At 38.9% G+C, this 25,211-nt stretch overlaps 2 protein-coding genes across 2 annotated transcripts in view; both read right to left on the bottom strand.

Moving 5' to 3' along the window:
- The window catches only part of LOC136846765 (maternal embryonic leucine zipper kinase-like), a 28,264-nt gene extending 27,854 nt beyond the window's left edge, over positions 1–410 (bottom strand). The window contains exon 1 of the mRNA XM_067117986.1: positions 330–410. The gene's annotated coding sequence lies outside the window, so the exon portion shown is untranslated. The remainder of the gene's footprint in view (positions 1–329) is intronic.
- Positions 411–1,001: 591 nt separating this feature from the next.
- LOC136846766 (sodium-coupled monocarboxylate transporter 1-like) overlaps positions 1,002–25,211 on the bottom strand; it is a 56,266-nt gene continuing 32,056 nt past the window's right edge. Inside the window, exons 2-12 of the mRNA XM_067117988.1 lie at positions 9,380–9,789; positions 8,439–8,580; positions 7,861–7,941; positions 6,380–6,541; positions 5,915–6,127; positions 4,986–5,248; positions 4,288–4,471; positions 3,873–3,959; positions 3,484–3,689; positions 2,552–2,762; positions 1,002–2,108 (exon numbers count right to left, since the gene is read on the bottom strand). Of these exons, the coding sequence (XP_066974089.1) occupies positions 1,989–2,108; positions 2,552–2,762; positions 3,484–3,689; positions 3,873–3,959; positions 4,288–4,471; positions 4,986–5,248; positions 5,915–6,127; positions 6,380–6,541; positions 7,861–7,941; positions 8,439–8,580; positions 9,380–9,576 (1,866 nt within the window). The 5' untranslated portion in view covers positions 9,577–9,789 and the 3' untranslated portion in view covers positions 1,002–1,988. The remainder of the gene's footprint in view (positions 2,109–2,551; positions 2,763–3,483; positions 3,690–3,872; positions 3,960–4,287; positions 4,472–4,985; positions 5,249–5,914; positions 6,128–6,379; positions 6,542–7,860; positions 7,942–8,438; positions 8,581–9,379; positions 9,790–25,211) is intronic.

Genomic DNA, 25,211 nt, shown 5'->3' with positions numbered 1-25,211 from the left:
GCAAGTACCAGTGAACGAGAATAATGGAAAATAAAATAAAAATAGCAAGCGACGACAACACAAAGAGAACGCTACATTTAAAATCGTGAATTTGTGCCACAAAATTATTATAGAGCCGAATTTACACTGATATTCAGCCATGATTGCATAGGAGGCAAACTGTGCCCCAACATTATATATGTATATATATAATTAAGCCAACCATACACTATTTAGCTGACATCATCTGTACAATGTATGGTCATAACTACAACAGAATGGTTATCAGTTCAAGAGCCATTCATATGCAGTCAAAATTCAAGGAAATAACTAATCAGCAAAATACTTACTGAAGAGAACAATAGCCACAGCACCATAAGTCAGCAGTTGACATCAATCCACCCACTCAATACAATGTCCGAAGACGTACTGAGGGTTTGTTGACACTCGACAGGTGAATTGTGGGTAATCAGCCACAAATTGACTGAATACCTTTTTAATGAGCTTCAACAACCATTGCTAGCCGTCAGGAATATTCTAGCGTGTACGAAATTGTATATAAATATTAGCTAACCATAGTAATATTAGTGTTTAATTTTTCAGTCCATTAGAGTCAAATGTAAACAATATTAGAAGAGATCTTTTAGACCGTTTTTGAGATTTCGGTGATACAACATATTTGATCACAATCTCCTTTTTAGAGCCAGGTGATGAAGTGTCCTCTCTCTTTCTGCTTTTGCCTACGTTTAATTTTTTTTTCCTTTTTACTTTAATCCTTAGGAGGACAAGACGAGCATTGTTGTCTTGGAATCCAAGTTTGGTCACAGGGTGAAAAGTAGGCCTATGTTGCTGGATTTCCGGTTTAAAGTGAAAAGTAAGTTAGATAATCAGTAAAATGCAGAGGAAAGTAGAGAATTGCCATCTTGAAGTTACAGGGGAGGCGAACTTCGAGTAATTTATCAGAAGTTCGCTTCGCACAACGGGTTTTTAAGGTCCAAGAATCAGGGAAAATAAAAAACGAGTACTATTTGAATAAAATCTGTATACAGTATTTCACATGTAATACCATCGGAATGTCAGCATCAATATGTCTTCGTGTAAATACATAAATATATCAAAGCAGATAAACATTTTTGTAGATTTTGTAGCTAAATAAATAAGTTATTTTCGATAACATCTTCTCACGCACCTGAAAACAACCCCCCTCCCAACCAGAACTGGTTTCGAATCAACCCAGAAGAGATTAAGGAAAATGTACAGTGTCCTTAAGAGCTATTTAATTCACCTTTCTGGCAAGAGAACAGGTATTGGAGTCTATCACAGATACCCTCGTGGATAAATCTAAAACCCGCACGAATGAGTTTGTTCTTATTTGATTGATTTAAACTAAAAAAAAAAAAAAATCGTCCTTCCGCGGTCAAGCTTAGGAGATTTTGTCACTAGTGAGCACTGATTAGGTCTAGGCCTATCACAGGTCAATAATTCCACTCCTTTCGCCTCAATTAAGACATTCCCTTCGGAACTGCGGTAAGTATCAACGATATACGGACGCGAGTTTGTAAATTTTATATTACAAGTCTTTTATAATGATTAGAAGCCAATTTTTTTTATGTCCGGAGCTCAATTTCAATTCTCTCGGAGGTCAGATTTAGATATTTGGAGCACAAATCGTTGTCAGATTAAAGCATATAATAAAAAAAAAAAAAAAGACAGGAACTACTACAGCATTGTATCCAAAATGCCAAACACAAAATAATTCTTCTGTACAATGACGATAATGGAAGTTATATCAAGGAATCTAAATATAACACTGAAACGGAAAATGCATTAAAATGAAGTACATAGGAACTCCCACAGCCTGACAGGAAAGTGTTACGCTACATGGAAACGTCCTAAAGCATTTATACTCTAAATTAAAACGGCTTTAAAAATGTTGTCTGTGTCGTGTTACATAAAAAAAAGAGAGAAGTGAATGAAATTAAAATGCCATAAAAAGTAAGAAGAGTATCTTATAATTTCGAACTCTCTTTCTCGACGGTGTAACCGTTCGGTTTGTCCGACTCGAACCCGAGGTTCTGGTTGCCGACTGGAGCGGAGATCTTGGTGTCGCTGAGGACGACTTCGTCTTCCTGGAAAATAAAGACATTTATCAGTATGTGGTCCTCGTAGGGGGGCTAGTGCCCTCGGTGGGACATTACTTGAGGTTCTTTGCAGCGTCCCCGCGGCCCCTATTTCGTTAGACATTGTGAATAAGCGGATGTTTTCCAATATTCATGTCACCTCATTTACGACATAGGTCTAAATCTTTGATTGCATACGTTGAGGAGGTATAGCAATATGAAGAGAGAGAGAGAGAGAGAGAGAGAGAGAGAGAGAGAGAGAGAGAGAGAGAGAGAGAGAGAGAGAGAGAGAGACCTACAAAAAGAATAAAAACATAAAATGAAAAAGTAGAGAGGGCGAAAGACCCACAAAAATGGCCGACTATAAAAATTAAAACGAGAGAGAGAGAGAGAGAGAGAGAGAGAGAGAGAGAGAGAGAGAGAGAGAGAGAGAGAGAGAGAGAGAGACTTACGTAATCTTCTCCTAGGCCGTCAATTTTAGGTATGAATCTCTTGAACCAAAAGACGCCAGGGGATACGAGTCTAGGGTCGAGTTTACGAACGTTTTGTGTCCCAGTTATCAGGGAGATGATCATTCCTACGACGATGACGGTGAAGCAGCCAGTTGCGGAGTACCACATGTACGAAAGCCTGTAAATGGCCAGGGCTTCCTCCTGTTGCACACTTTGCGAAAAAAAAAGAGAGAAAGGGAGAGTTTAGTACCTTCATACCACGTTTGTATATGTATATGCATAGGCCTGTATACTATGCTATATATATATATATATATATATATATATATATATATATATATATATATATAGGCCTATATACTGTATATATATATACGTAGTTTATATTATAAATAATGTATGTATATATATTATATATGTATATATAAATGCTGATTTTCGCAAGCAATGATATCTTTATAAAAGTACGGCATAATTGTTCGAGAGCCATTACATTACAAAGCCTTTTTCACCATATTAGTTTCATTCACAAAGAGTAATTAATATAAGGAGTAGCCACTTGATTTTTCTTGAGTAAAAACGAAAAACTGGAGGGTCAGAGAATAGATTTTTTTTTCAATAAAGTCACAGTTGTGGCTATAAAAAAAAGGCTCAGAAAAAAGTCACATTAATTTATAGTAGCCGGTAATGAAGTCACAGGGAAAAATTTACGATAAATCTTGAGGGTCATTATCTTTATGATATTTACAGTCTTGTGTTTAAGTTTTTAAGATAATCCCGGACGGGCTTGTACTGAACACGTCGCAAAAGTAGATAGGCCTACATACCGGGCTAAAACCCTTGGGGGGTCACTCTCTAGGAAAGATTAATGTGACTTTTTTCCCCTGTAGCTTTTATTCTGTGACTTTTTGACCTGCCTTCAAGATACTTACGGTTCTTCTGAAATCAGAGACTCAACGGTGAGAGCAGAGGGCGTCAGTGCAGAGGTGAATGATGTAATGGACCCGTTGAAGTTACATCCCGCTATGCTGGTCGGTTTCATAGGCTGATCGATGAGGCCATTGTGTTTTGAGACCTGGTGGCCCACGCCAATCCACAGGGTGAAGAACAGACTCACCCACAGGCCGAAGAATGCTCCCTGTGGAGGAAGAACGCAAGAAATGTGACTACGGTACTACGGTGTAGGCCTAGTGATTACTTGAACGAAAATACAAGTTCTGACAGTTACGACGGCGATAACTTGAGAGTTTCTACTCAAAAATACTTCAGAAAAGCCGTTAAGAATGGGTATCATCACTGAAAACGACAGGTGCATACTTACTTTCGAATTGGCCCACGGGAAGAACATGCCCAGGGTGAAGACACCTAGGAGAGGACCACCGACCATTCCAAAGATGCCCAGCGCAGCCTGAAGGAGATAGGAAAATATTTCTGAATAAACGCCCTGGCTACTTACATATATATATTTATTTAAATATATATGGCGTTTCGTCACTTATACACACACGCTTCTTTTTATACTTACAAACATCAAGACGCAAACATCACTTAATACCGAATTCACTACACCTTGGGGGAATAACTTACACCCCAAGTCGAGGTGTATCTGGTCAGTGCACCTATACAGACCAGGTTTTGAAGAGAAGGGAGAGATTGCAAGTGATATTTGCGGCTTAAATTCCTTGACATACATAATATTTTTCATATTCATTTAGTGGACATGGTTGTCTACTCACAGACAGGACATTTCCCAGCTGCTCTGCGACGAAAACGAGGGCAAATGTCAAAAGACCGAAGAAGAGAGACAAGCCCTTGGTAGTCCACGTGGCTTTCTTCTCAGAGATGTTCGGGTAGCAGCCAGCTTTTATGAAGTCCTCCAAGACGATGGCAGCTAGCGAGTTCATGCCGGAAGACACGGTGCTGTCAAGAAATTAGGACATAAAGTTAGTTTCCTTGACGATTCAGAGTGAACAGCAAACTGTCAGAGGTTGTCAAGCTACTTCGAATGATTTGGTGACTGATTTGAAAAATATGGCCTTAACTACTGTAGCTTTACAATGTAAACTGCATTTCTTTTGTTAGTGTTGGTGCAAAACATCCCATTTCTTCTGTTAGTGTTGGTACGGTCTGTTCTTGTTCCTCAGGCTTCTAAACCTTTTAGTTCTTCTTCATGTTTTTGCTGATAATTCAGGGGCCCCAGTCTTCACTGCCTTCAACACCCAGATATTTATTGTCATGCTCGGAATACTGTTTACAACTGCGCTTTGTTCGTCAGTCTATTTTTACCCCAAGAACATTTTTGAATGGGTACCCTATAGATCAGTTTATAGGCCTACAAAATCATTTTCCCAACCAAATTATTTTTAGACTCAGAAATTTGTATATATATATATATTGTGTATGTGTTTTTTCAAAATGATCACAAGCATCTCACCTCAGAGCTCCAGAGAAGATTCCAGAGACGAACAGTCCAGGAAGACCCATCCAGGTTCCAAGAGTGTCCATGACGAACAGAGGGAACAGCTGATCTCCTTTGGTGACAGTCCCAGAGGCTATTGGGTCACAGTCCCAGTATTTGGCGTAAACTACCATCCCTCCGAAGGCGCAGCTGATCATGAGGATGAAGAGTCCTGCCAGGTTTATCCAGAGGGCTCGGATAGCCATGTATTTTTCCTTGACGCAGAGGTATCTTTGTACCTGAAATAATCAATTTAGGGATTATTAAAAGAGAGTTATGAAGCTGTAGGATATGGTGGATCATCCAGGGCACCAGTTTGGTAAAAATTGTCAACAAATGGGGCACTTATGTATCCAGGTTTGGTAAACCAGTGTAAAAATGGCATCAAAATCTGGTACATCTGTGTAAAAATGGCGTCACAGTTTGATACATCTGTGTAAAAATGGCATCACAGTTTGATACAACTGTGTAAAAATGGCATCACAGTTTGGTACATCTGTGTAAAAATGGCATCACATTTTGGTACATCTGTGTAAAAATGGCACCAAACTTTGGTACAACTGTGTAAAATTGGCACCAAACTTTGGTACAACTGTGTAAAAGTGACACCAAAGTTTGGTACACCTGTGTAAAAATGACACCAAAGTTTGGTACACCTGTGTAAAAATGACACCAAAGTTTGGTACACCTGTGTAAAAATGACACCAAAGTTTGGTACAATTGTGTAAAAATGACACCAAAGTTTGGTACCCCTGTGTAAAAATGGCACCAAAGTCTGGTACATCTGTGTAAAATTGGCATGAGAGTTTGGTACACCTGTGTATTTTATATATACCCTGTAGGAATACACCAGCCAAAAATGGCACCAGCCAACAAAAACTAAAAAAAGATAAAACTAGATATACCTGAGCCTGGTTGACGCCATAGATGGTCACCCAAGTGAAGTAGCCACCGATGATCAGAGTCCAGAAGGTGTGTCTAGTGGTGGGGTTTGGGTCGAAGCTAATGAGCTCTGCCCTGTCGCCTTCGACGTTCTTCTGCCAGACGTATTCGAAGCCTCCCACGTCAACGGCGCCCTTGATGATGACGAAGAGCATGCTGGCGTACATGATGACCATCTGCAGGGGTTTAGGGGGAAGCGTTACGTTTGGGTAGGGACTGGAGATGCAGTGTTGCTTCTCTGAGTTGTTATTATTACTGGAGATACAGTGTGTTGCTTCTCTGAGCTACTGTTATTATCATTATTATTTTTATTATATCATTATTATTACTGTGAGAGAGAGAGAGAGAGAGAGAGAGAGAGAGAGAGAGAGAGAGAGAGAGAGAGAGATCCTCAAAAAACACAACAAACTAACCCAGTCAACCCTTACCTGCAAGGCATCAGTCCACAGCACAGCCTTCATGCCTCCCAGAGTGGTGTAGAAAATGCACACGAAGCAGATCAGACTGACTGACAGGTAGACGTTCAGACCAGTGACCTGGGCTAAGGCCAGAGCAGGGGCATAGACCACAATAGCCATGTAGAGACACATCTGACAAAAAGACAACAAAAAGTATCATAAATAGGTCACGTCATACGTACAGAAAATGGAGGGACCATTAATACAGTACAGTAAGTTCTGACATATTTCATGTATTTATACATGCTGTCTGCAGCAGTCAGGGTATTTATAAATCCTGTCTGCAGCAGTCAGAGTATTTATAATTGCTGTCTACAGCAGTCAGAGTATTTTCTGTATAAATACTGTCTGCAGCAGTCAGAGTATTTATAAATGCTGTCTACAGCAGTCAGAGTATTTTCTGTATAAATACTGTTTGCAGCAGTCAGAGTATTTATAAATGCTGTCTACAGCAGTCAGAGTATTTTCTGTATAAATACTGTTTGCAGCAGTCAGAGTATTTATAAATGCTGTCTACAGCAGTCAGAGTATTTTCTGTATAAATCCTGTCTGCAGCAGTCAGAGTATTTATAAATGCTGTCTACAGCAGTCAGAGTATTTTCTGTATAAATCCTGTCTGCAGCAGTCAAAGTATTTATAAATTCTGTCTACAGTAGTCAGAGTATTTTTTCTGTATAAATACTGTCTGCAGCAGTCAGAGTATTTATAAATTCTGTCTGCAGCAGTCAGAGTATTCATATATGCTGTCTGCAGCAGTCAGAGTATTTATAAATGCTGTCTGCAGCAGTCAGAGTATTCATATACGCTGTCTGCAGCAGTCAGTATTCATACATGCTGTCTGCAACAATCAGAGTATTCATTTATGTCGTCTGCAGTAGTCAGAGTACCGTATAATAAAAAAAATCAATATATATATAAAATTGAGCTTGTTCTAACTGCTCTGCGGAAAGTTGCAAATATAATCCAAAGGGTAAAATAAATTTTAATATTAATTATAATATTGTTAGCATAAACTTTCTGCTACTGATAGTAGTAGTTCCATTAATTAATGCCTACAGTGCTCCGCGTGAGGTGCAATGATGGCACTACCCCATATGGTGAGGCAAAAGGACTGATATTTCTGGAAAAATCATATAATGATGTTTCTGTGACAAACTGACATTGTCTTTAGAATAAACAAAAAGAAAATCGTTCTTAATAACTAGAACAATATATTCTTAGGAATGAAATGAGAACAATATCATTTTCAGAGTAAAACTAGAACAATATATTCTTAAGAGTGAAAGAACAATACAATTTTTTTATATCAACAATACAGTACATTTTTCATGAAAACTGTGGAAAAGCGTCAGCCATACCTCTGTCGTAGGAACTTGACGATATGTGGAGAGAGAGAGAGAGAGAGAGAGAGAGAGAGAGAGAGAGAGAGAGAGAGAGAGAGAGAGTCTTACCTGCAGAATAAACGTAGCAGATCCCAACCACCTCACGGGACGACTGAATCTCATTTCCAAGTATTCGTAGGCGGAGGTCACCTGTGGGGAAAATGACACATTTTGGAATTATTATAAGAAGCTACCTGAATACGACAGTCATATCTGTTTCAAAGTCTGGAGTTGTACAGATTTGTAAAAGGCTTAATCCAAAGGCTTAATCTACAAGCTTAATCGCCTGGGTATTGAGAAGAGTTATGGTTAAAGAAGTAAACTCTTTTTAGTACGAGGCGTACTGTCTTTTAGATCAACGCTTTGCGCTTTGTTGCAAGTTGCAAGCTAGTTCTATTGGTCTAGACCCTCATCTTTCATCCGAGATTGGCATAGTAAATAGTCTTCTAGTACAAGAGGATAACTAAAAACAACATCCTGGTTCTTGTGCCCTAGTTTAGCGCACTGTCTTGTAGGCCTAAGCGCTTGAGAGCTCTCTCAGGCTTTACCTATTGGCCTAGACCCATATCTTTCATCCGAGATTGGCAGCTTAGAAAGACGACTTAAAACCACACACAATTCAGCGCTGCAACGCTGAATCTACGTACCTGAATTTCATGGAAGACCGGGAAATACAAGTAAGCAGCAGCTGGCATAACGAGGAAGTAAGAGAACCCGACCAGCCAGTACAGGAAGCCGAACTGGTACACCTCCGAAGGCGTTCCCAGGAGAGTAATGGCTGACATGAAGCTGTAGGGGAAAGGAGTTGAAAGCCATGAGTGTTGTGATGTTAAGAGCATTATTGTATTCATTTACTAAGCTTGTTTATTATGTAAAGTATGTACATATGTATTTACAGAGACCTTTGTGGAAGGGGATAGCATTCCAGCGCATTCTGTAAGAATGCATGCTAACTAGATATAATAACTATAATGATATATTGTAAAGCAGAACAATGTCTTTAACAGTTATTTACTTATGTCAGTCTAATTTCATTTTGAAGGGAAGATTTCTCACAAACTAAGAACGAAATGGTTTGAAAATAACATATCTTCAGTCTAATTATAATCTGCTAAAAGAACGTTTTTAAAACCGCCGTTCTTTCTTCCCTTGAGGCTGCTGTCCAAGTCTTGAATTGCTGGTATTTATATATACTCATCATCATTATCATTATCATCTCGACTTTATTGAGTTTGCTCCATATTTCTCCTTTTCCTCCGGTATTACATACTCACCCACTTCTATCCAACACTAGCAACATGGAGGTTGGAATAACATCCCACATCAAACACCAAGGGCCCTGTATACCAACCTTGTCCAACCCCATGACAGCCAGTCACTTCGGTGACCCTGGCTTCCTACACCTAGTCCCAGTGAAATGAATGACATCACTCACCTGGCAATGAGTGACATAGCCACTGGGAAAGTTAGAGTACCACCCCACATCAACCACAAGGAACCTGTATACCAACCACCTCACCACAGCCAGTCAATGCGGTGACCCTGGCTTCCTACACCTAGTCCCAGTGGACTGAATGACATCACTCACCTGGCAATCAGCGACATAGCCACCGGGAAAGTCGTCATGGACTTCCCAGCCATGAGGAACTCCTTCGTATCGTTTTCCTTCTTCCCGCAGAAGCCGTAGAAGATTCCTATCACGGCCGAGACGAGCAGCATAGCAACAAAGACGAGATAATCGGCCCAGCTGAACCGCTGGACCAGTTCGTTGACGTCGATCGACATTTTTGGTTGGTGGTGTTGGTGCAGATGAGGACGATTATATAAAAGCTAATATGAATTTATCTTACGACTTCACTATGATTTTTTCGAATACAAAGGCTTATATTCTTTCTTCCTAAGGTAGTGAATGTCTTCCCTTTCTCGTTTTAAGTAGATGATCTTGACGAGTTCGAAAGCCAACGGTCGTGGTTCCCGGCTCCCGGCTCCTGAGTCTTCCTGGAAGAAGAAGAAGAATTTATAACTTTGTTAATGTTTGTAAGTCGAAGGGAAAATAATGATATTTCATGGTCACGCTACATAATCCAGAAATGAATTATTTATTCATTTCTTGGTGATTTAGGACTGGAATCTTATTGATTCTTTGATAAAATAACGAAATAAAGAGAGCACTTTCTGATATCAATAAGAGAGTGTGCTATTGTGCTGATATCAGCGTGTGCTAGGATAATCACTGCTTTGAAGCCTAGCAGATTCTGTCTCGTATAACTTTCAAACTTTGAATACGTCGCCTTCAAAATGCGACAAAGTGTTAATGAAAAAAGACCTGAACATTTGCTCGTAATGTGGGAGTCTATAATCTATTACTTCAGTTAATCATAGTACCTAAAGTACAACAATAGCCTGTAATACATGGATTCGTAATTGTTCCTGAAACAGGTGTAGCAATGTGGCGTGAATTTGTAGAAAGGCCAAAACAACGCTTACTAAAAAGGGTACTTAGCAGGAACATTGCCAAACGCCTCTGTGGTATCCCGAACTGAAACCGACTATCGAATGCATCAATTCAGGAGAAGAGAGACCAATGCGGATTTCCATCCATTCAGAGTCAAAATGATGAATGGAATCGTAGAGTGTTGTTCCTTGTTGGTGTATTTGACAAGCTGAGCGAAGAGCTGTGTCAGTTAGCCTTCCAGAAGGACACTGTTGTCAACAATTGTCTAGACTCTAGACTGTGGCGGTTTTATTTTTGTGCGGGGTGACCTCTCTGGTGAAAATGTCGAAAGACTGGCTTAGAACAACTTATTGATATGTATTTATTTTGCTGATAGAAATTATTTATAGAAATGATTTACGCAGATTCTCAATAATCAAGAAGTATTGGGGGGGGGGGCTCTGATGAAAATGTATTAGCAAAATCGAAAGATTGACATAGAACAACTTACTGATATGTACTTATTTTGTTGACAGAATTTACTTAAACAGATCCTACCTGACTATGCAGTATTTAAATGCACAGCAAAGGCTGCTGTATAAACACTGAAAGTGTGGATGATAATTCTATGCAGCTTAAAACAAAACAGTCATACCAATTCTGACGTTGGTTCGGCTAGCTTGTAGCGGTTAAAACAAGCCAGATGAAACTACTATTTGGTTTTCGCGTCCGCAGAAAACTTAATTCATTCAATGTAATTTTTTATTCTGCCATTGCAGTAACCTCGGACAAAAAATATGCCGAGAGAGAGAGAAAGAGAGACAGAGAGCTGAGTCTGGAACTTGCAAAATATGGAAAAAAGACGTAGTAATCAGAAAATATATACTCATACACATATCTATCTATCTGTATATATATATATATATATATATATATATATATATATATATATATATATATATATATATATATATATATACATATACAGTATATATAATATATATATATACACACACACACACACAGGTCGACTGAGCTTTTAAAGTACTGTTCGTCTGAAAACGATTGGTTTGTTCAGCCGGGCGTGAGATTCTAGCGCGTCTATACTGTATACAAGCTATCCGTCGATGATCTTGGATTTAAGAGTGTGATGACATACAGTTTCCTGCAGACAATCTTCCGGTTTGGAAAGAATTCTCACGAATTCCAAAAACTATGATCATCATCATCATCTTCTTCTTCTTCTTCTTCTTACTGTCGTTCTTATACTTATATTCGTGTCTACCCTAATACAACTCTCCTCGTATTCTAGTAACTGACTTACATTTTTATCTATTCATTTATTAATTTGTTAATATATATATTTCTTTTTTTTTTAATAAGCGATCTCTCCTTCCTGTATTTCAAATTGCTTTCTGTTCCTTCTTTCGAATCAAAGCCATAATATTCTTTGGAAGCCTGAATTTCAAGTCAGTGGCCCCTGTGGTGGGCTTGTTCCATTTGAAAGGGGTTTATCTTCTAGATAATAATAATAATAATAATAATAATAATAATAATAATAATAATAATAATAATAATAATAATAATAATAATAGTAGTCTATCAGATAGGATTAAAACTGTATCGGGGTGGTTCATCTATAATAAAGTTTATCTGTTTATTCTGATTAAATAATAATAATAATAATAATAATAATAATAATAATAATAATAATAATAATAATAATAATAATAATAATAATAGTATCACGTACCATCCCTCTTTGTCTGAATAACATAATAATCCCGCAAGCAACCGCGTCACCTTCCACAAAGAATATCAATATTGACAATGACAAGCTAAAGCAACTTCAGTGGCTTTCGTGGTTGACAGTAACGCGTAACAGAAATTCCAAGATGATTTGTTGACAATTGTTTTGTTTACACTCCTCTCACTTCCCCTGAGAACTATTGTCAGTTAAGAGAGGCATCAAGAATACGGAATTTAGGTCAAAGGCCCAGCTAGCTAGCGCTGGGACCGATGGGGTCATTCAGCGCTGATGAAACGGAAATTGGGAGTGAAAAGGTTTCATGACAGGTGTAACAGGAGGGAAGCCTCAAAGCAGTTGCACTAAGCAACAATTGCCGAGAGAGAGTTGAGGAAAGTGGGATGGGGGGGAAAGAGAATATGAACGGAGGTTCAGTCAAAGGGAATGGAAGGTGTCGCAGCAGCTAGGGTCTTAAGGATTGGACGTTGGAAAGAACTTTATTAAGTAAAATGCCTACAGTGCACCGCACTATACCCCCACCTACGAAGACTGTAAGTTAAGATAAGCGAACACTCGACTTTCTTTTATCTGATTTCGTTCCAAGAGAAGAAGAAGAAGAAGAAGACCTCTCGTTGTATTGATTGTGCCAGTCATTTTTCTTCCGTCTCGCTGCCGGAACTCGACGTCTACTGTCATTCCAGCTGAGGACTACTTTCTTTAGAAAGTCTGTTCGGAGTGTACTGTACTTTCTCTGCGTCTTCTTCACGTTATCCCTCGTAGAAAGTAGTTTGGATCGAAGTTAGCAATTTTTGTATAGGGGGGATTCATACTTGGCGTATAATGGGGAAGATATCGTATTTTGTCGAAAACATCTTTAGGACATCATTCAATGAAGAGGCGTGTGTAACTATACTGAATTATATATATATATATATATATATATATATATATATATATATATATATATATATATATATATATATAATTACTCTCGTCTGGAAGCTCTTCGTTGGGTGAGTCGGTAGAGCTGTGGACTGGCACTCGCTGGGCCGGAGTTCGATTCCCCCGGCCGGCTGATGAAGAGTTAGAGGAATTTATTTCTGTAATAGAAATTCATTTCTCGCTATAATGTGGTTCGGATTCCACAATAAGCTGTATGTCCCGTTGCTAAGTAACCAATTGGTTCTTAACCACGTAAAATGCGTCTAATCCTTCGGGCCAGCCCTAGGAGAGCTGTTAATCAGCTCAGTGGTCTGGTAAAACTAAGGTATACTTAACTTTAACCACGTCTGGAAACGATAGTTAATCCCCAAAAGTGACAATCCTCTTTCAAAATACGATCCCAAATACACCCCAAAAAAAACTTCCGTGCTTGCAATCACGCCAATAATAACAATAATATCACCTTTAAAATATCTATCTGTGCTTGCACTCACAACAAAATATCATCTCTCAGTCATAGCAGAATTCAAAGTACGTAGAAACTTATATAGAAGAGATTTCCCCACCAACTGCATTGTGAGCTGTTGAGAGAATCTCTCGCCCTGCAATTTTCCGCGTGACGGACAGACGAACAGACTGGCATACAAATGGAAGAGGAAGTAGAATAAAAAAATGATTGACATCTGTCATTACAGATCAAGGGATCGAGATCGCTATTAGGTTACGGATGTTGTCATTATAACGAATTCATTAAGTTATAGTTACACGAACGAGAAGTATCAGCGAAGATTGTGTGCATATTTTTCATTTAAATGCAATGACGCTTCGGGAAAGAGGTGAGCGGATATTTGCTAAGAGAAACAAACACAAGGATATTTGATAAGAGAAATAAACACAAGAGTGTATATTTTTCACGTGCACGGTCACATATACACACATATACATACGTCCGTATATATATGTATATTTCTGGTCGAATTTGCCGCTGAAGAAATGAACCTTTTAAATCAACCACATCTATATTAACTTTCCTCGCCTCTAAAAAAATATATATATATAAAAAAATAATTGTATCGTTTATATCTTTTACGCAGCAAAATTTATATGTAATGACACAGCAATTTTCCCAAATCGAGCCGTGTAACCTTTGTTTGAAATTTCCCCGAAGTGATCGCCATTTTTGAGCTGTCAGTGTCATTTCCGGTTGTCTTTAAAATTGGAATATAAAATTTCTTCAAATATCTAGATCCTTTTTCGTCTTGGAATTAAAATTGGAATATAAAATTTCTTCAAATATCCAGTTCCTTTTTTGTCTTGGAATTAAAATTGGGATATAAAATTTCTTCAAATATCCAGTTCCTTTTTCGTCTTGGAATTGAAACTGGAATATAAAATTTCTTCAAATATCTAGATCCTTCTTCGTCTTGGAATTAAAATTGGAATATAAAATTTTGTCAAATATTCAGTTCCTTTTTCGTCTTGGAATTAAAATTGGAATATAAAATTTCTTCAAATATCCAGTTCCTTTTTTTGTCTTGGAATTAAAATTGGGATATAAAATTTCTTCAAATATCCAGTTCCTTTTTTCGTCTTGGAATTGAAACTGGAATATAAAATTTCTTCATACATCTAGTTCCTTTTTCGTCTTGGAATTAAAACTGGAATATAAAATTTAGGACAAATAATGTTGGAATAATTGTTAGGAGAGGGTTTGAGGGAAGTAAGACGGAAGAAAGAGAATATGAACGGAGGTACAGTAAAAGGAATGAAAGGGGATGCAGCTAGGGGCCGAAGGGACGCCGCGAAGAACCTTAAGTGTGCCTACAGTGCACCCAACACGGGGTTTTTGGTTTTATATTTAACAGAATTACGAAGAAAATTATTTGTTAAATTTCAGCGCGATGGCTCACTAGAGTTTGCTATCGTAACCCCAAAGTCTATTCAGTAATAATAATAATAATAATAATAATAATAATAATAATAATAATAATAAAGTAGGTGAACTCTTAGAGAATCTAGAAGAAGAAGAAGAAGAAGAAGAAGAAGAAGAAGAAGAAGAAGAAGAATATAAAGAAAAGGACGTCATTCCTTTATAATAATAATAATAATAATAATAATAATAATAATAATAATAATAATAATAATAACAAAGTAGGTGAATTTCTACAGAATCTCGGATAAGAAGAAGAAGAAGAAGAAGAAGAAGAAGAAGAAGAAGAAGAAGACGCCATTCTCTTATACAACTTCGTCCCTCCTTCACCCGAGGCTACCTCGAAAACAGAGAAGGACTTTCAACAGCACTGGAAAGGTCGACTCCCAACTCCCTGGGATCGATTTGAGAAGGACCTTCTTCCCCCTTTCATTCAGGATACTTCTTTTCAAAACTTACGAGAAGCCTTAGAGAGAGAGAGAGAGAGAGAGAGAGAGAGAGAGAGAGAGAGAGAGAGAGAGAGAGAGAGAGAGAGATTCTGGATGCCTGAAAGTGGCTGAGATTTACGTCAAGATTTCTGGAGAGCACAGAATTGAGAAGGCTTAGAGAGAGAGAGAGAGAGAGAGAGAGAGAGAGAGAGAGAGAGAGAGAGAGAGAGAGAAACAACCTAAGGGTAATATGTGCGCTGTCTTCGTTTAGCCACAGACTGGAAGAGAGAGAGAGAGAGAGAGAGAGAGAGAGAGAGAGAGAGAGAGAGAGAGAGAGAAACAACCTAAGGGTAATATGTGCGCTGTCTTCGTTTAGCCACAGACTGGAAGAGAGAGAGAGAGAGAGAGAGAGAGAGAGAGAGAGACAACCTAAGGGTAATATGTGCGCTGTCTTCGTTTAGCCACAGACTGAAGAGAGAGAGAGAGAGAGAGAGAGAGAGAGAGAGAGAGAGAGAGAGAGATTCTGGATGCCTGAAAGTGGGGGCTGAAGTTTCCACTTCATTACGTTTTCCGGAGCGTGGAATTTTAGCCGCTAGATGGAGCGAGAAATTTGAGCTAATATCTGAACCAGTTTCCGGATGGTTAGCGATTTTACGCTCGTATTGCTTAGCCTTAGAAAGTCTACGCGTGGAATTGCTTATGAGCGGAATGATCGGTAATTATTGCGTGACGGCGCGAAAGCCGCGGCTTTACCTCATACTCGCGAGAAACTACTTATCAAATAGCTATTTATATGATAGCAAAAGTGAGAAAAATATACGATACTCTCACGTAGCATTGTAGGCCTAGATCTGAAACGCTAGGTCAGTGGTGATGACACGGTAATTACTGTATCTAGGTTATTTATAACGTCTATAGCGAATGGTTTTGTTGTAAGATTACAGAGTATAGAATAGAGAATTTAGGTCAATGGCTAATAAGCGTTGGGACCTATGAGGTCATTCACAGCTGAAAGGTTAATTGACAGTAAAAAAAAAAAACTTTAAATTGTAACAGGAGAAAAACCTTTGGAAGCAGCACTACAAAACAATCATTAGTAGATGGTTGAAAGAGAATATGAACGGAGGTGCAGTAAAAGGAGCGGAAGAGGTTGCAGGTAAGGAGATTTTGTAGGTAATGAGGCTTTTCGTCAGGTCGAACCAGTGATACATTATCTAAAAGTCGTTAGTTTTGGAGCGAGATCTCGCTTTAAATAATTCGTCAACAATCGTCTCCAGCTGTTGACTCTATCCTTGAGCGACTGAATGAGTCTCTCTAGTCATCTGAATACAATCCTGCGTCCTGAATGAGTCGCCCTAGTCATCTAAATACAATCCTGCGTCCTAAATGAGTCGCCCTAGTCATCTAAATACAATCCTGCGTCCTTGGCCGCCAGAAGGCTTAAGAATTCGCCCTACTTTGTCGTCCAACTTCGCGTCATTCGTGAGTCCGCATTTTCGCCCATTTCCATCCGTTATTGTATAGTCCCAAAGCAAGTCTCTGACAGGCTAATAAATGCCAAATCATCCCTACCACCAACAAACAATGAGTTTATCTAAACAAACACTAACTGATAAAGTTTCACGGGCATGCTTTTCAGAACACCCCCACCCCCACCCCACCTTCCGGTGAATTTGTGTCGTGGCCTCGCTCGTAAAATGGGCCTCCAGATGACATTTCCTTTCGCAAGAGATATGATTATTGCGGTGTTTAGAACAGGTCAGGTGGTGTCTCGTCTACTCGCTCTGATGGAAGGTCAGGCAGGGCAAACGTAGGTCGAGGGGTAGAGATAGCGAGCAGCCAGGTAAGGGGTCAAGGAGTACAGATAGCAGGCAAAGATCAAGGAGTAGAGATAGCAGGCAAGGATCAAGGAGTAGAGAGAGACAGTCAAGGATCAAGGAGTAGAGATAGCAGGCAAGGATCAAGGACTGCAGAGAGACAGTCAAGGATCAAGGAGTAGAGAGAGACAGCCAAGGATCAAGGATCAGAGACAGCCAAGGGTCAAGGAGTAGAGACAGACAGCCTAGGATCAAGGATCAGAGACAGCCAAGGATCAAGGAGTAGAGAGAGACAGCCAAGGGTAAAGGAGTAGAGAGAGAGAGCACGGATTTAAGAATTCAGATCCACGGACACACAGCCTCCCTATTGTTTTAGACCAATTCAGCCTTATGCCGTCACAGCTAGCTTCACGGGCTGCTTTGTGAGCGAGAGCCAGTGCTGGCGTAACGCCAGCTCGACCAAAAAACACCAACGTGGCACGGGCTCTTCCTCAAAGGCAGCCAGTAAGACAACGGGCCCTACAATTTGACTAAAAAGTTTCTGATACAGTTTCAACCGAAATCCTTAGAAAGGAAAGACGCGTCTCAAGTGCTTTGGCATCTGGAGCACAGCAAAGAATATAATCAAAAGTCCTAAACACGTCACAAGTCAAAATAGGCCTATTATATTCAATTTTTGTTCATTTTCTGTCACGTACACAGCCACTTGAGATACGTGTCATTCTAGAGCGTCGTTCTCTGGTTGTTTGTGCAAACGCGCTCGTGTGCATTATTGTCATTGCTGTTGTTGTTCAGAAGATGAAGAGCCCTAATCACGCAGAACAAGCCCACCACAGGGGCCACTGTCTTTAAATTCGAGGTTCCAAAGAATATTATGGTGTTCATCTCAAAGAAGTACCAGAAAATATCAGGAAATACAGAAAGAAGAGATCAGTTATCAGAAGAAAAGATAAATTACCAAATTAATAAATAAACAGATAGAAAATGTAAGTAAATCATTAATGAGAATGTTTAATCTGTGTGGACTCCCTGAGAAAACAGCAGGTATTATTTTTATTATTATTTCATCAGACGAAACCTATTCACACGGAACAAGCCCACCACAGGGGCCATTGACTTGAAATTCGAGCTTCCAAAGAATGTTGGTTGCAACCTCCCACTGCAGCAGTAACTGACCGTGATACAGAGCCAATGAGCGACATGCCACGACGCTAGCCACCAGACCAGCTGACAACAAAATAATTGGGGTAATGCTACACTGATTTCCTTCCTGGCTAAGATGTCCAGTCATGATCTCAGGATGCACATTAATATACATTTTCTCATCCTAGTTAATGATTCAGGTTACTGAGAACATTTACCTGGCTCTTGATCTGCCCTAAAATGGAAGACTGCAGTGTCAGCAAAAATACAAAACTGAGAATAATGGTAGGTACTCCCTTGACTCACTACTGATTTTGTAGATACTGTAAATGAGACCCCCCCCCCAAATACTCGTGAAAAACATCGAAGAATCATTCTGAAACTGCAGTAACTTGTGTTGTAGTGTTTCACGAGCCCAGTAGGTGGCATATCTCAATTTGGAAAATTTTGCAGATACTGCAGTTTCCCATATTAGGGCAGTAAACAGAGTATGGAGAATTCCTAAACCTAATTTTTAAATTTTAGTGAAACACTGGAATAATAATATTATTATCAGCCTTCCTCGTTTAGCTTAAAGTGTTTTTTTTTTTTTGGCTGATAGAAGCGCCAGTTAAAACTTCTCGATCAATAATCAGAATCCACACATAAACACATACACATTCGTTTCAGTAATACAAGTATTCCCTAGTAGTTATTATTATTATTATTATTATTATTATTATTATTATTATTATTATTATTATTATTATTATTATTACGCCAGAAAATCAAATACCACTGCGACCTATGAGGTCATTCAGCGCTGAAGCGGAAACTGACAGTAAAAGGTTTGAGGGGTGTAACAGAGGAAAACCTCAAAGCAGTTGCACTATGAATCAATTGTCAGGAGAGAGCTGAGGAAAGTAAGATGGAAGAAAGAGAATATGAAAGGAGGTACAGTATAAGGAACGAAAGGAGTTGCAGCCACGGGCCTGAGGAATGCCCCGGCAACAACGGCGCTTCATGAAGAAACTTCATACATGATTCTGGGAGCAGATGAAAGTGTAGGATGATTTGCAGAATCTTTCTATTTAAATCTCTCATTTAAGAGTTTAACGACAGCCATTTCGAGATCAGATCACTCCATTAAGTGAGAGTTTATGCTCTCAAAAGGCCTCATGAAAATCTGATTCAAGTGATATACAGAATATACCAAGACATTACAGAAATATGAGTCAATGTCCAACAAGTAAAAAAATGCGCCGAAGAAACTTCGGCGCAATCGAGTTTTCTGTACAGCGTACAATGCTGTATGAAACTCTCCGCCACGGCCAATGAAACTCTCAGCCGTGGTCCATGTAACTTTCAGCCACGGGCTGGTGGTGGCCTGTGCTGCTGGCGCCTATAGCGGTGCCATACGCACGATCATGGCTAACTTTAACCTTAAATAAAATTTTAAAAATCCTGAAAATAGAGGGCTGCAATTTGGTATGTTTGATGATTGGAGGGTGGATGATCGACATACCAATTTGCAGCCCTCTAGCCTCCGTAGTTTTTAAGATCTGAGGGCGGACAGACAAAGCCGGCACAATAGCTTTCTTTTATGAGAAAACTAAAAATGGTACCTAGATTTACCAAGGATATTATATATTATATAGCGACGAATACATTTTCAATTTGAAGAGAGGAATGGTAAGACGTCTCCGGAATATAAACCAGGTAATTAGTAAGAATGTATGTAATACATTCTCCAAGATGCGAAGCACTCAGGTGTCGAAACTTTTACACACACAAATATATATATATATATATATATATATATATATATATATATATATATATATATATATATATATATATATTTCAGAATCATCCAACGCTTAGAGACGCTGTATACAATTGCTCCCAGAATAAAAAGGAAAAAATAAACAAAAAGGAAAAAAAAGGAAAGAATCCGGTTCCTGATGCCTTTGCCCGGACTAAACCGGGAATTTACTCTTGACTAAGATACGCAACAATAGGAATACGAGGAGAATCCTGGGCGAATATCATTATATTCTATACACGCGTTGTGAAGGATGCTTCTGTACTACTTACATCCTCCGTGTCCTGTGAAGGTCTTGTAATTATATATATATATATATATATATATATATATATATATATATATATATATATATATATATATATATATATATATATATATAATGTAAATCAATATGGTCTAGCATGGTGGTGGGGGTATAGAGAGAGAGAGAGAGAGAGAGAGAGAGAGAGAGAGAGAGAGAGAGAGAGAGAGAGAACCTTACCCAGCAAACTGCCTGGCGTCCTTGACATTTGAAGAGATCGGAATTTTAAAAGACAATTTCGACCTACATTGAGAGAGAGAGAGAGAGAGAGAGAGAGAGAGAGAGAGAGAGAGAGAGAGAGAGAGAGAGAGCTGCAAAATTGACAGTACACGTATGCACAACTGCCAAGGTTACAATAACTGTCCAATTGTAATTCTACATATTACTAAAACTGTTTCTGAGTTAACATCTGTAAAAACTACTTGGCAAATAAAAATACATAAAACTGGAACTCTTGAATGGAAGAATTTAAATAAATTTGAAATAAAGGAGATGAATTTATTCTTAAATAAAATAAAAAGTTCATTTTCAGATAGAATTTGGATAAAAATGGAAGAATCTTAATTAATTATACAAGTGAAAACTTCACTAATATTGAGAATGCCACATGTAAGCACTGAGGTAAGAACTTGTTAACATTGTATATATATATATATATATATATATATATATATATATATATATATATATATATATATATATATATATATATATATAACATTTACATATATAAGACTTCTGAGTTACATCCGTAAGGACATTTAAAATCAAATAACGGTGATCCAAATCCGTTTCTAAGTCCGCGTTCAAACCTGCCTGCAAATCCGCATACTTGTAATCCCAGATTAGCCGCAAGTCTCAAACCGTACAAAAACTTCCCTTTTTTTGGTCGGATATCACACCTTACCCTTCCTCGTCTGACATTAAATACGAAATATTTGAGGGAAGAAATTATAATATCTTGACTTTTAATCTAATTTACGTCAAGGCTACGAAGCAAGTATTATTACCACGAGAAATGTGGTTGATTAAATTTGGCGGAGTCTTAATTTAGCGAACCGTGAATTCAAAAGAAATTATAATTTGAGATCTACGCCTGTGAATCTGGTGGGCGGGACGTGACAGCTGGACAGGAAAACTCTCTCTCTCTCTCTCTCTCTCTCTCTCTCTCTCTCTCTCTCTCTCTCTCTCTCTCTCTCTCTCTGAATTCATAAATATATATTTCATCTCCATGACTCACCATAATCGGACACCATTCGGTGAGATTTCAACGCAGTAACCTTTTCCAAAAAAGTTGCTCACCTTTCACAAGGACATCTTTACAAATGTGTGTTGAAAAGGTAGGCTCAAATGCGTCTGTGTTGAAAAGCTAAGCCTAATAAACGTCTGCGTTGAAAAGGTAGGCTCAATATACGTCTGCGTTGAGAAGGTAGGCTCAACATACGTCTGCGCTGAAAAGGTAGGCTCAATATATACGTCTGTGTTGAAAAGGTAGGTTCAATATACGCCTGCATTGAAAAGCTAGTCTCAAATGCGTCTATGTTGAAAAGGTAGGCTCAATATACGTCTGCGTTGAAAAGATAGGCTCAATATACGTTTGTGTTGAAAAGCTAAGCCTAATAATCGTCTGCGTTGCAAAGCTAGGCCTAATAAACGTCTGTGTTGACAATGTAGGCTCAATGTACGTCTGTGTTGAAGAGATAGGTTCAGTATACGTCTATGTTGAAAAGATAGGCACAATATACGTCTGCGTTGAAAAGGTATAGGCTCAATATACCTCTACGTTGAAAAGGTATAGGCTCAATATACGTCTGTGTTGAAAAGGTAGGTTCAATGTACGCCTGTGTTGAAGAGGTAGGCTCAGTATGCGTTTGAGTTGAAACGGTAAGCTCAATAAACGTCTGCGCTGAAAAGCTAGGCCTAAGAAACGTGTGTTGAAAAGCTAAGCATCCTCTTTATCTTTCTTTAAAAGGAGACAAAGAACAAAATGTAGCACACATTCTGCGTATCTCATCGTCCATCACGAAGGATTACGAAGGACACCTCGCTGGAACGTCATTCTGTCCACGGGGCAGAATTCCTTCAGCTCTTAAGCACTACCTAACCGTTTAAGTTGTTCCATCCGGCCGCCATTGACGATAAGCTCGCACGCTAGAATGGTGATAGTTGTGGAGATTGCATTTTAAAAAAGGTGCCGAGGGGGAAAAACAGCGAGGAATTCACCCCACTGAATATCCGGCCTTTCGAGACTACTTATAACAGGTGCCGAGGGGGATTAAACAAAGGGAAACAGCGATGAATTCACGCCCTTCTATATCCGGTCATTTTGAGACACGGAGCTGCCGTGGAACAATGCTAACAATGTCACCATATCTTTTGTATTAGTTAATTGTCTCCAGACCTGTAAGATTGTAGAAGCATCTAACATCTTACAAGACCCTTATTTAAATCCAGACCAGGATATACAAAGCGACATTTTTCTTGAAGTCTGTCGTGACTTCTGTGGCAAGGACGACACAAAGCGACATTTTGACATTTTTCTCGATGTCTTTCGTCGTGATTTAATATAAAAAGAAGACAGTAGACATCCTACATCTTTAGCGTCGACGTCAATAACCTAGATGTTGCCACGCCAGTTTTAATAACCAGAAATCAATCGATAAAAAATCCAGTCTCTCTCTCTCTCTCTCTCTCTCTCTCTCTCTCTCTCTCTCTCTCTCTCACTGAAAATTGCTTGGTTAGCAACTGACCAGCTGGAGCTAATGGCTGGTTAGATTTCCCGCCAAAAGGTCTAAGAAATTTAAAAGCTCATGGCGGGTATTGCTCATTATCGGCTAGCCTCATTGGCATAAACGTATGAATGCGTGAAATATGATAACACGGAATTAATTAGTCGTTTCCATTTCCCATACGAAGGGCACGAGGGTGAAAGTGCCCCTGCTGTTACCCAATTTCTCTTGGCGCCCGACTCACCATAGCCCAAGGATGGCTACCGTTGGAGGCCACGTGACTGACAAAAAGAGCGCAGATCTGGACCTCCAGCAAATGAAACTGCAAAATTTTGAGCTTCAGAAAAAGATACACATATACGGATTCAAGGCAAGAGGACGAGGAAGGCCAAGGGAAGACGAAGGTACTGGGCGACAATGGTGCCGGAAGACAGACATTTTGAATACACACATGACTTGGCTTCGAGAGGGGAAAAGCTAGACCTAACCAGTAGCTACCAGACGTTTCAGTTTGGCTTAAAAAAACAAAAACAAAAACACACATACACACAAAAGAAGGATAGATTGCGAATCTAAACTGCCATTGATATCCTCGCTCGCCTAACAATTGCTCTAAAAATTTATCTTTCTCTAGTGACTAGGTAGAAGTTCCTCGTAATATTCTCGCCTTCGGGAGGGGAGGAAGCTAGACCTAACCAGAAACCACCAGGTTTCATTTTTGGTTAAAAGCACAAAAGAAGGAATGACTGCGGATCTAAAACGCCATTTACAGTATATCCTCGCTTGCCTAACGGTAGCTCTGATAATTTATTTTGATTCATTTTTCTCGTGTGACTTGCCAGAGTTCCTTTTTATATCCTCGCCTGCCCAAGAATTATTCTGATTTTATTTTTCTCTTGAGACTTGACCGAGTTCCTTGTTACGTACGCACGCAAGAATATATGGAGTAGGAATTGTCGCCGTCCTTGATATTTCGTTTTCCGCTACCCTTTCCAAATGCAGTTATCTCTCTCACCCTTTTTTTATGGGCGAAAAACATTTCACTTCGGGGTAAGATTGCTCTTACCTATATTGACGTGGTAACTTCCGCGACTTTTAATGATATCGGTCTAGGGCAAATGTTGGGAAATATTTGGCTGAAGGAATTTTTATAACTGTAAGCAGCTGTATGATTAAATAAATAAATAAATAAAAACATTCATATATGCATTTCAAAAAGATTCTTGTTGCTCCGGTAGGGTATAGTTATACCGTTGCTTCAGTTTGTGTCTGTAATGACTTGTATTTTCATACAAATTTTACCAAAAGGTGGACTTCGTGACTGACAACAAAACTAAATTTATTGACTGATTGATTGATTGACTTATTTGTTCGTTTATTTAGTTTTTTTCGGATGTTCTAGGCTTAAGAAACCAATTGTAATCATTACATAGGCCTAGAAAGCCAGACTTAGGTGCGGTTATATAAAACTATATTGTAAGGATTTCACTGTAGCGGAGGAGGTTTTGCGTTCTCTCTCTCTCTCTCTCTCTCTCTCTCTCTCTCTCTCTCGTAGCATGAAGCATTCCCACAACAAAAATATATCGCAAGGATTTCTCGACGGTGGAGGAGGTTTGCATATTCTCTCTCTCTCTCTCTCTCTCTCTCTCTCTCTCTCTCTCTCCGTAACCTGGAACATCCCACGACACATACGAACAGCAGAGTTTAAAACAAATACTTGCTGACTGACAACTGAATGGAAACTCAAACTCATTTTTCGCACGCATCCGTTGAAGTGGTGTTTGACTTAGTGTTTTCAAATGGACGAATAAAAACTCAAAAGTGACAAAGAAGAGGGAAGCCACGACAGCTTTTCACCGACCGACTTCCTCGAGTGCTACGATCATGTAAAAAAAAAGAAAAAAAATAACCAGTATAGACTCGAGAGAGAACAATAAATTTACAGCGAAATAATGACTCGGCGCATTTCTCCGGCTATCTGGTGGAAAGTTGGTTTTAGGTGGTGTCATCTCGCTGTGACTGTCGTATGTATATATATATATATATATATATATATATATATATATATATATATATATATATATATATATATATATATATATGGATTCTTTCTTGTTTGAAATTGGAATTTGAATATACAAT

This window comes from Macrobrachium rosenbergii, chromosome 15, assembly GCF_040412425.1.
Source record: "Macrobrachium rosenbergii isolate ZJJX-2024 chromosome 15, ASM4041242v1, whole genome shotgun sequence".
In the NCBI taxonomy this organism is placed as follows: Eukaryota; Metazoa; Arthropoda; class Malacostraca; order Decapoda; family Palaemonidae; genus Macrobrachium; species Macrobrachium rosenbergii.
This window is presented reverse-complemented; position numbering and strand designations above follow the sequence as displayed.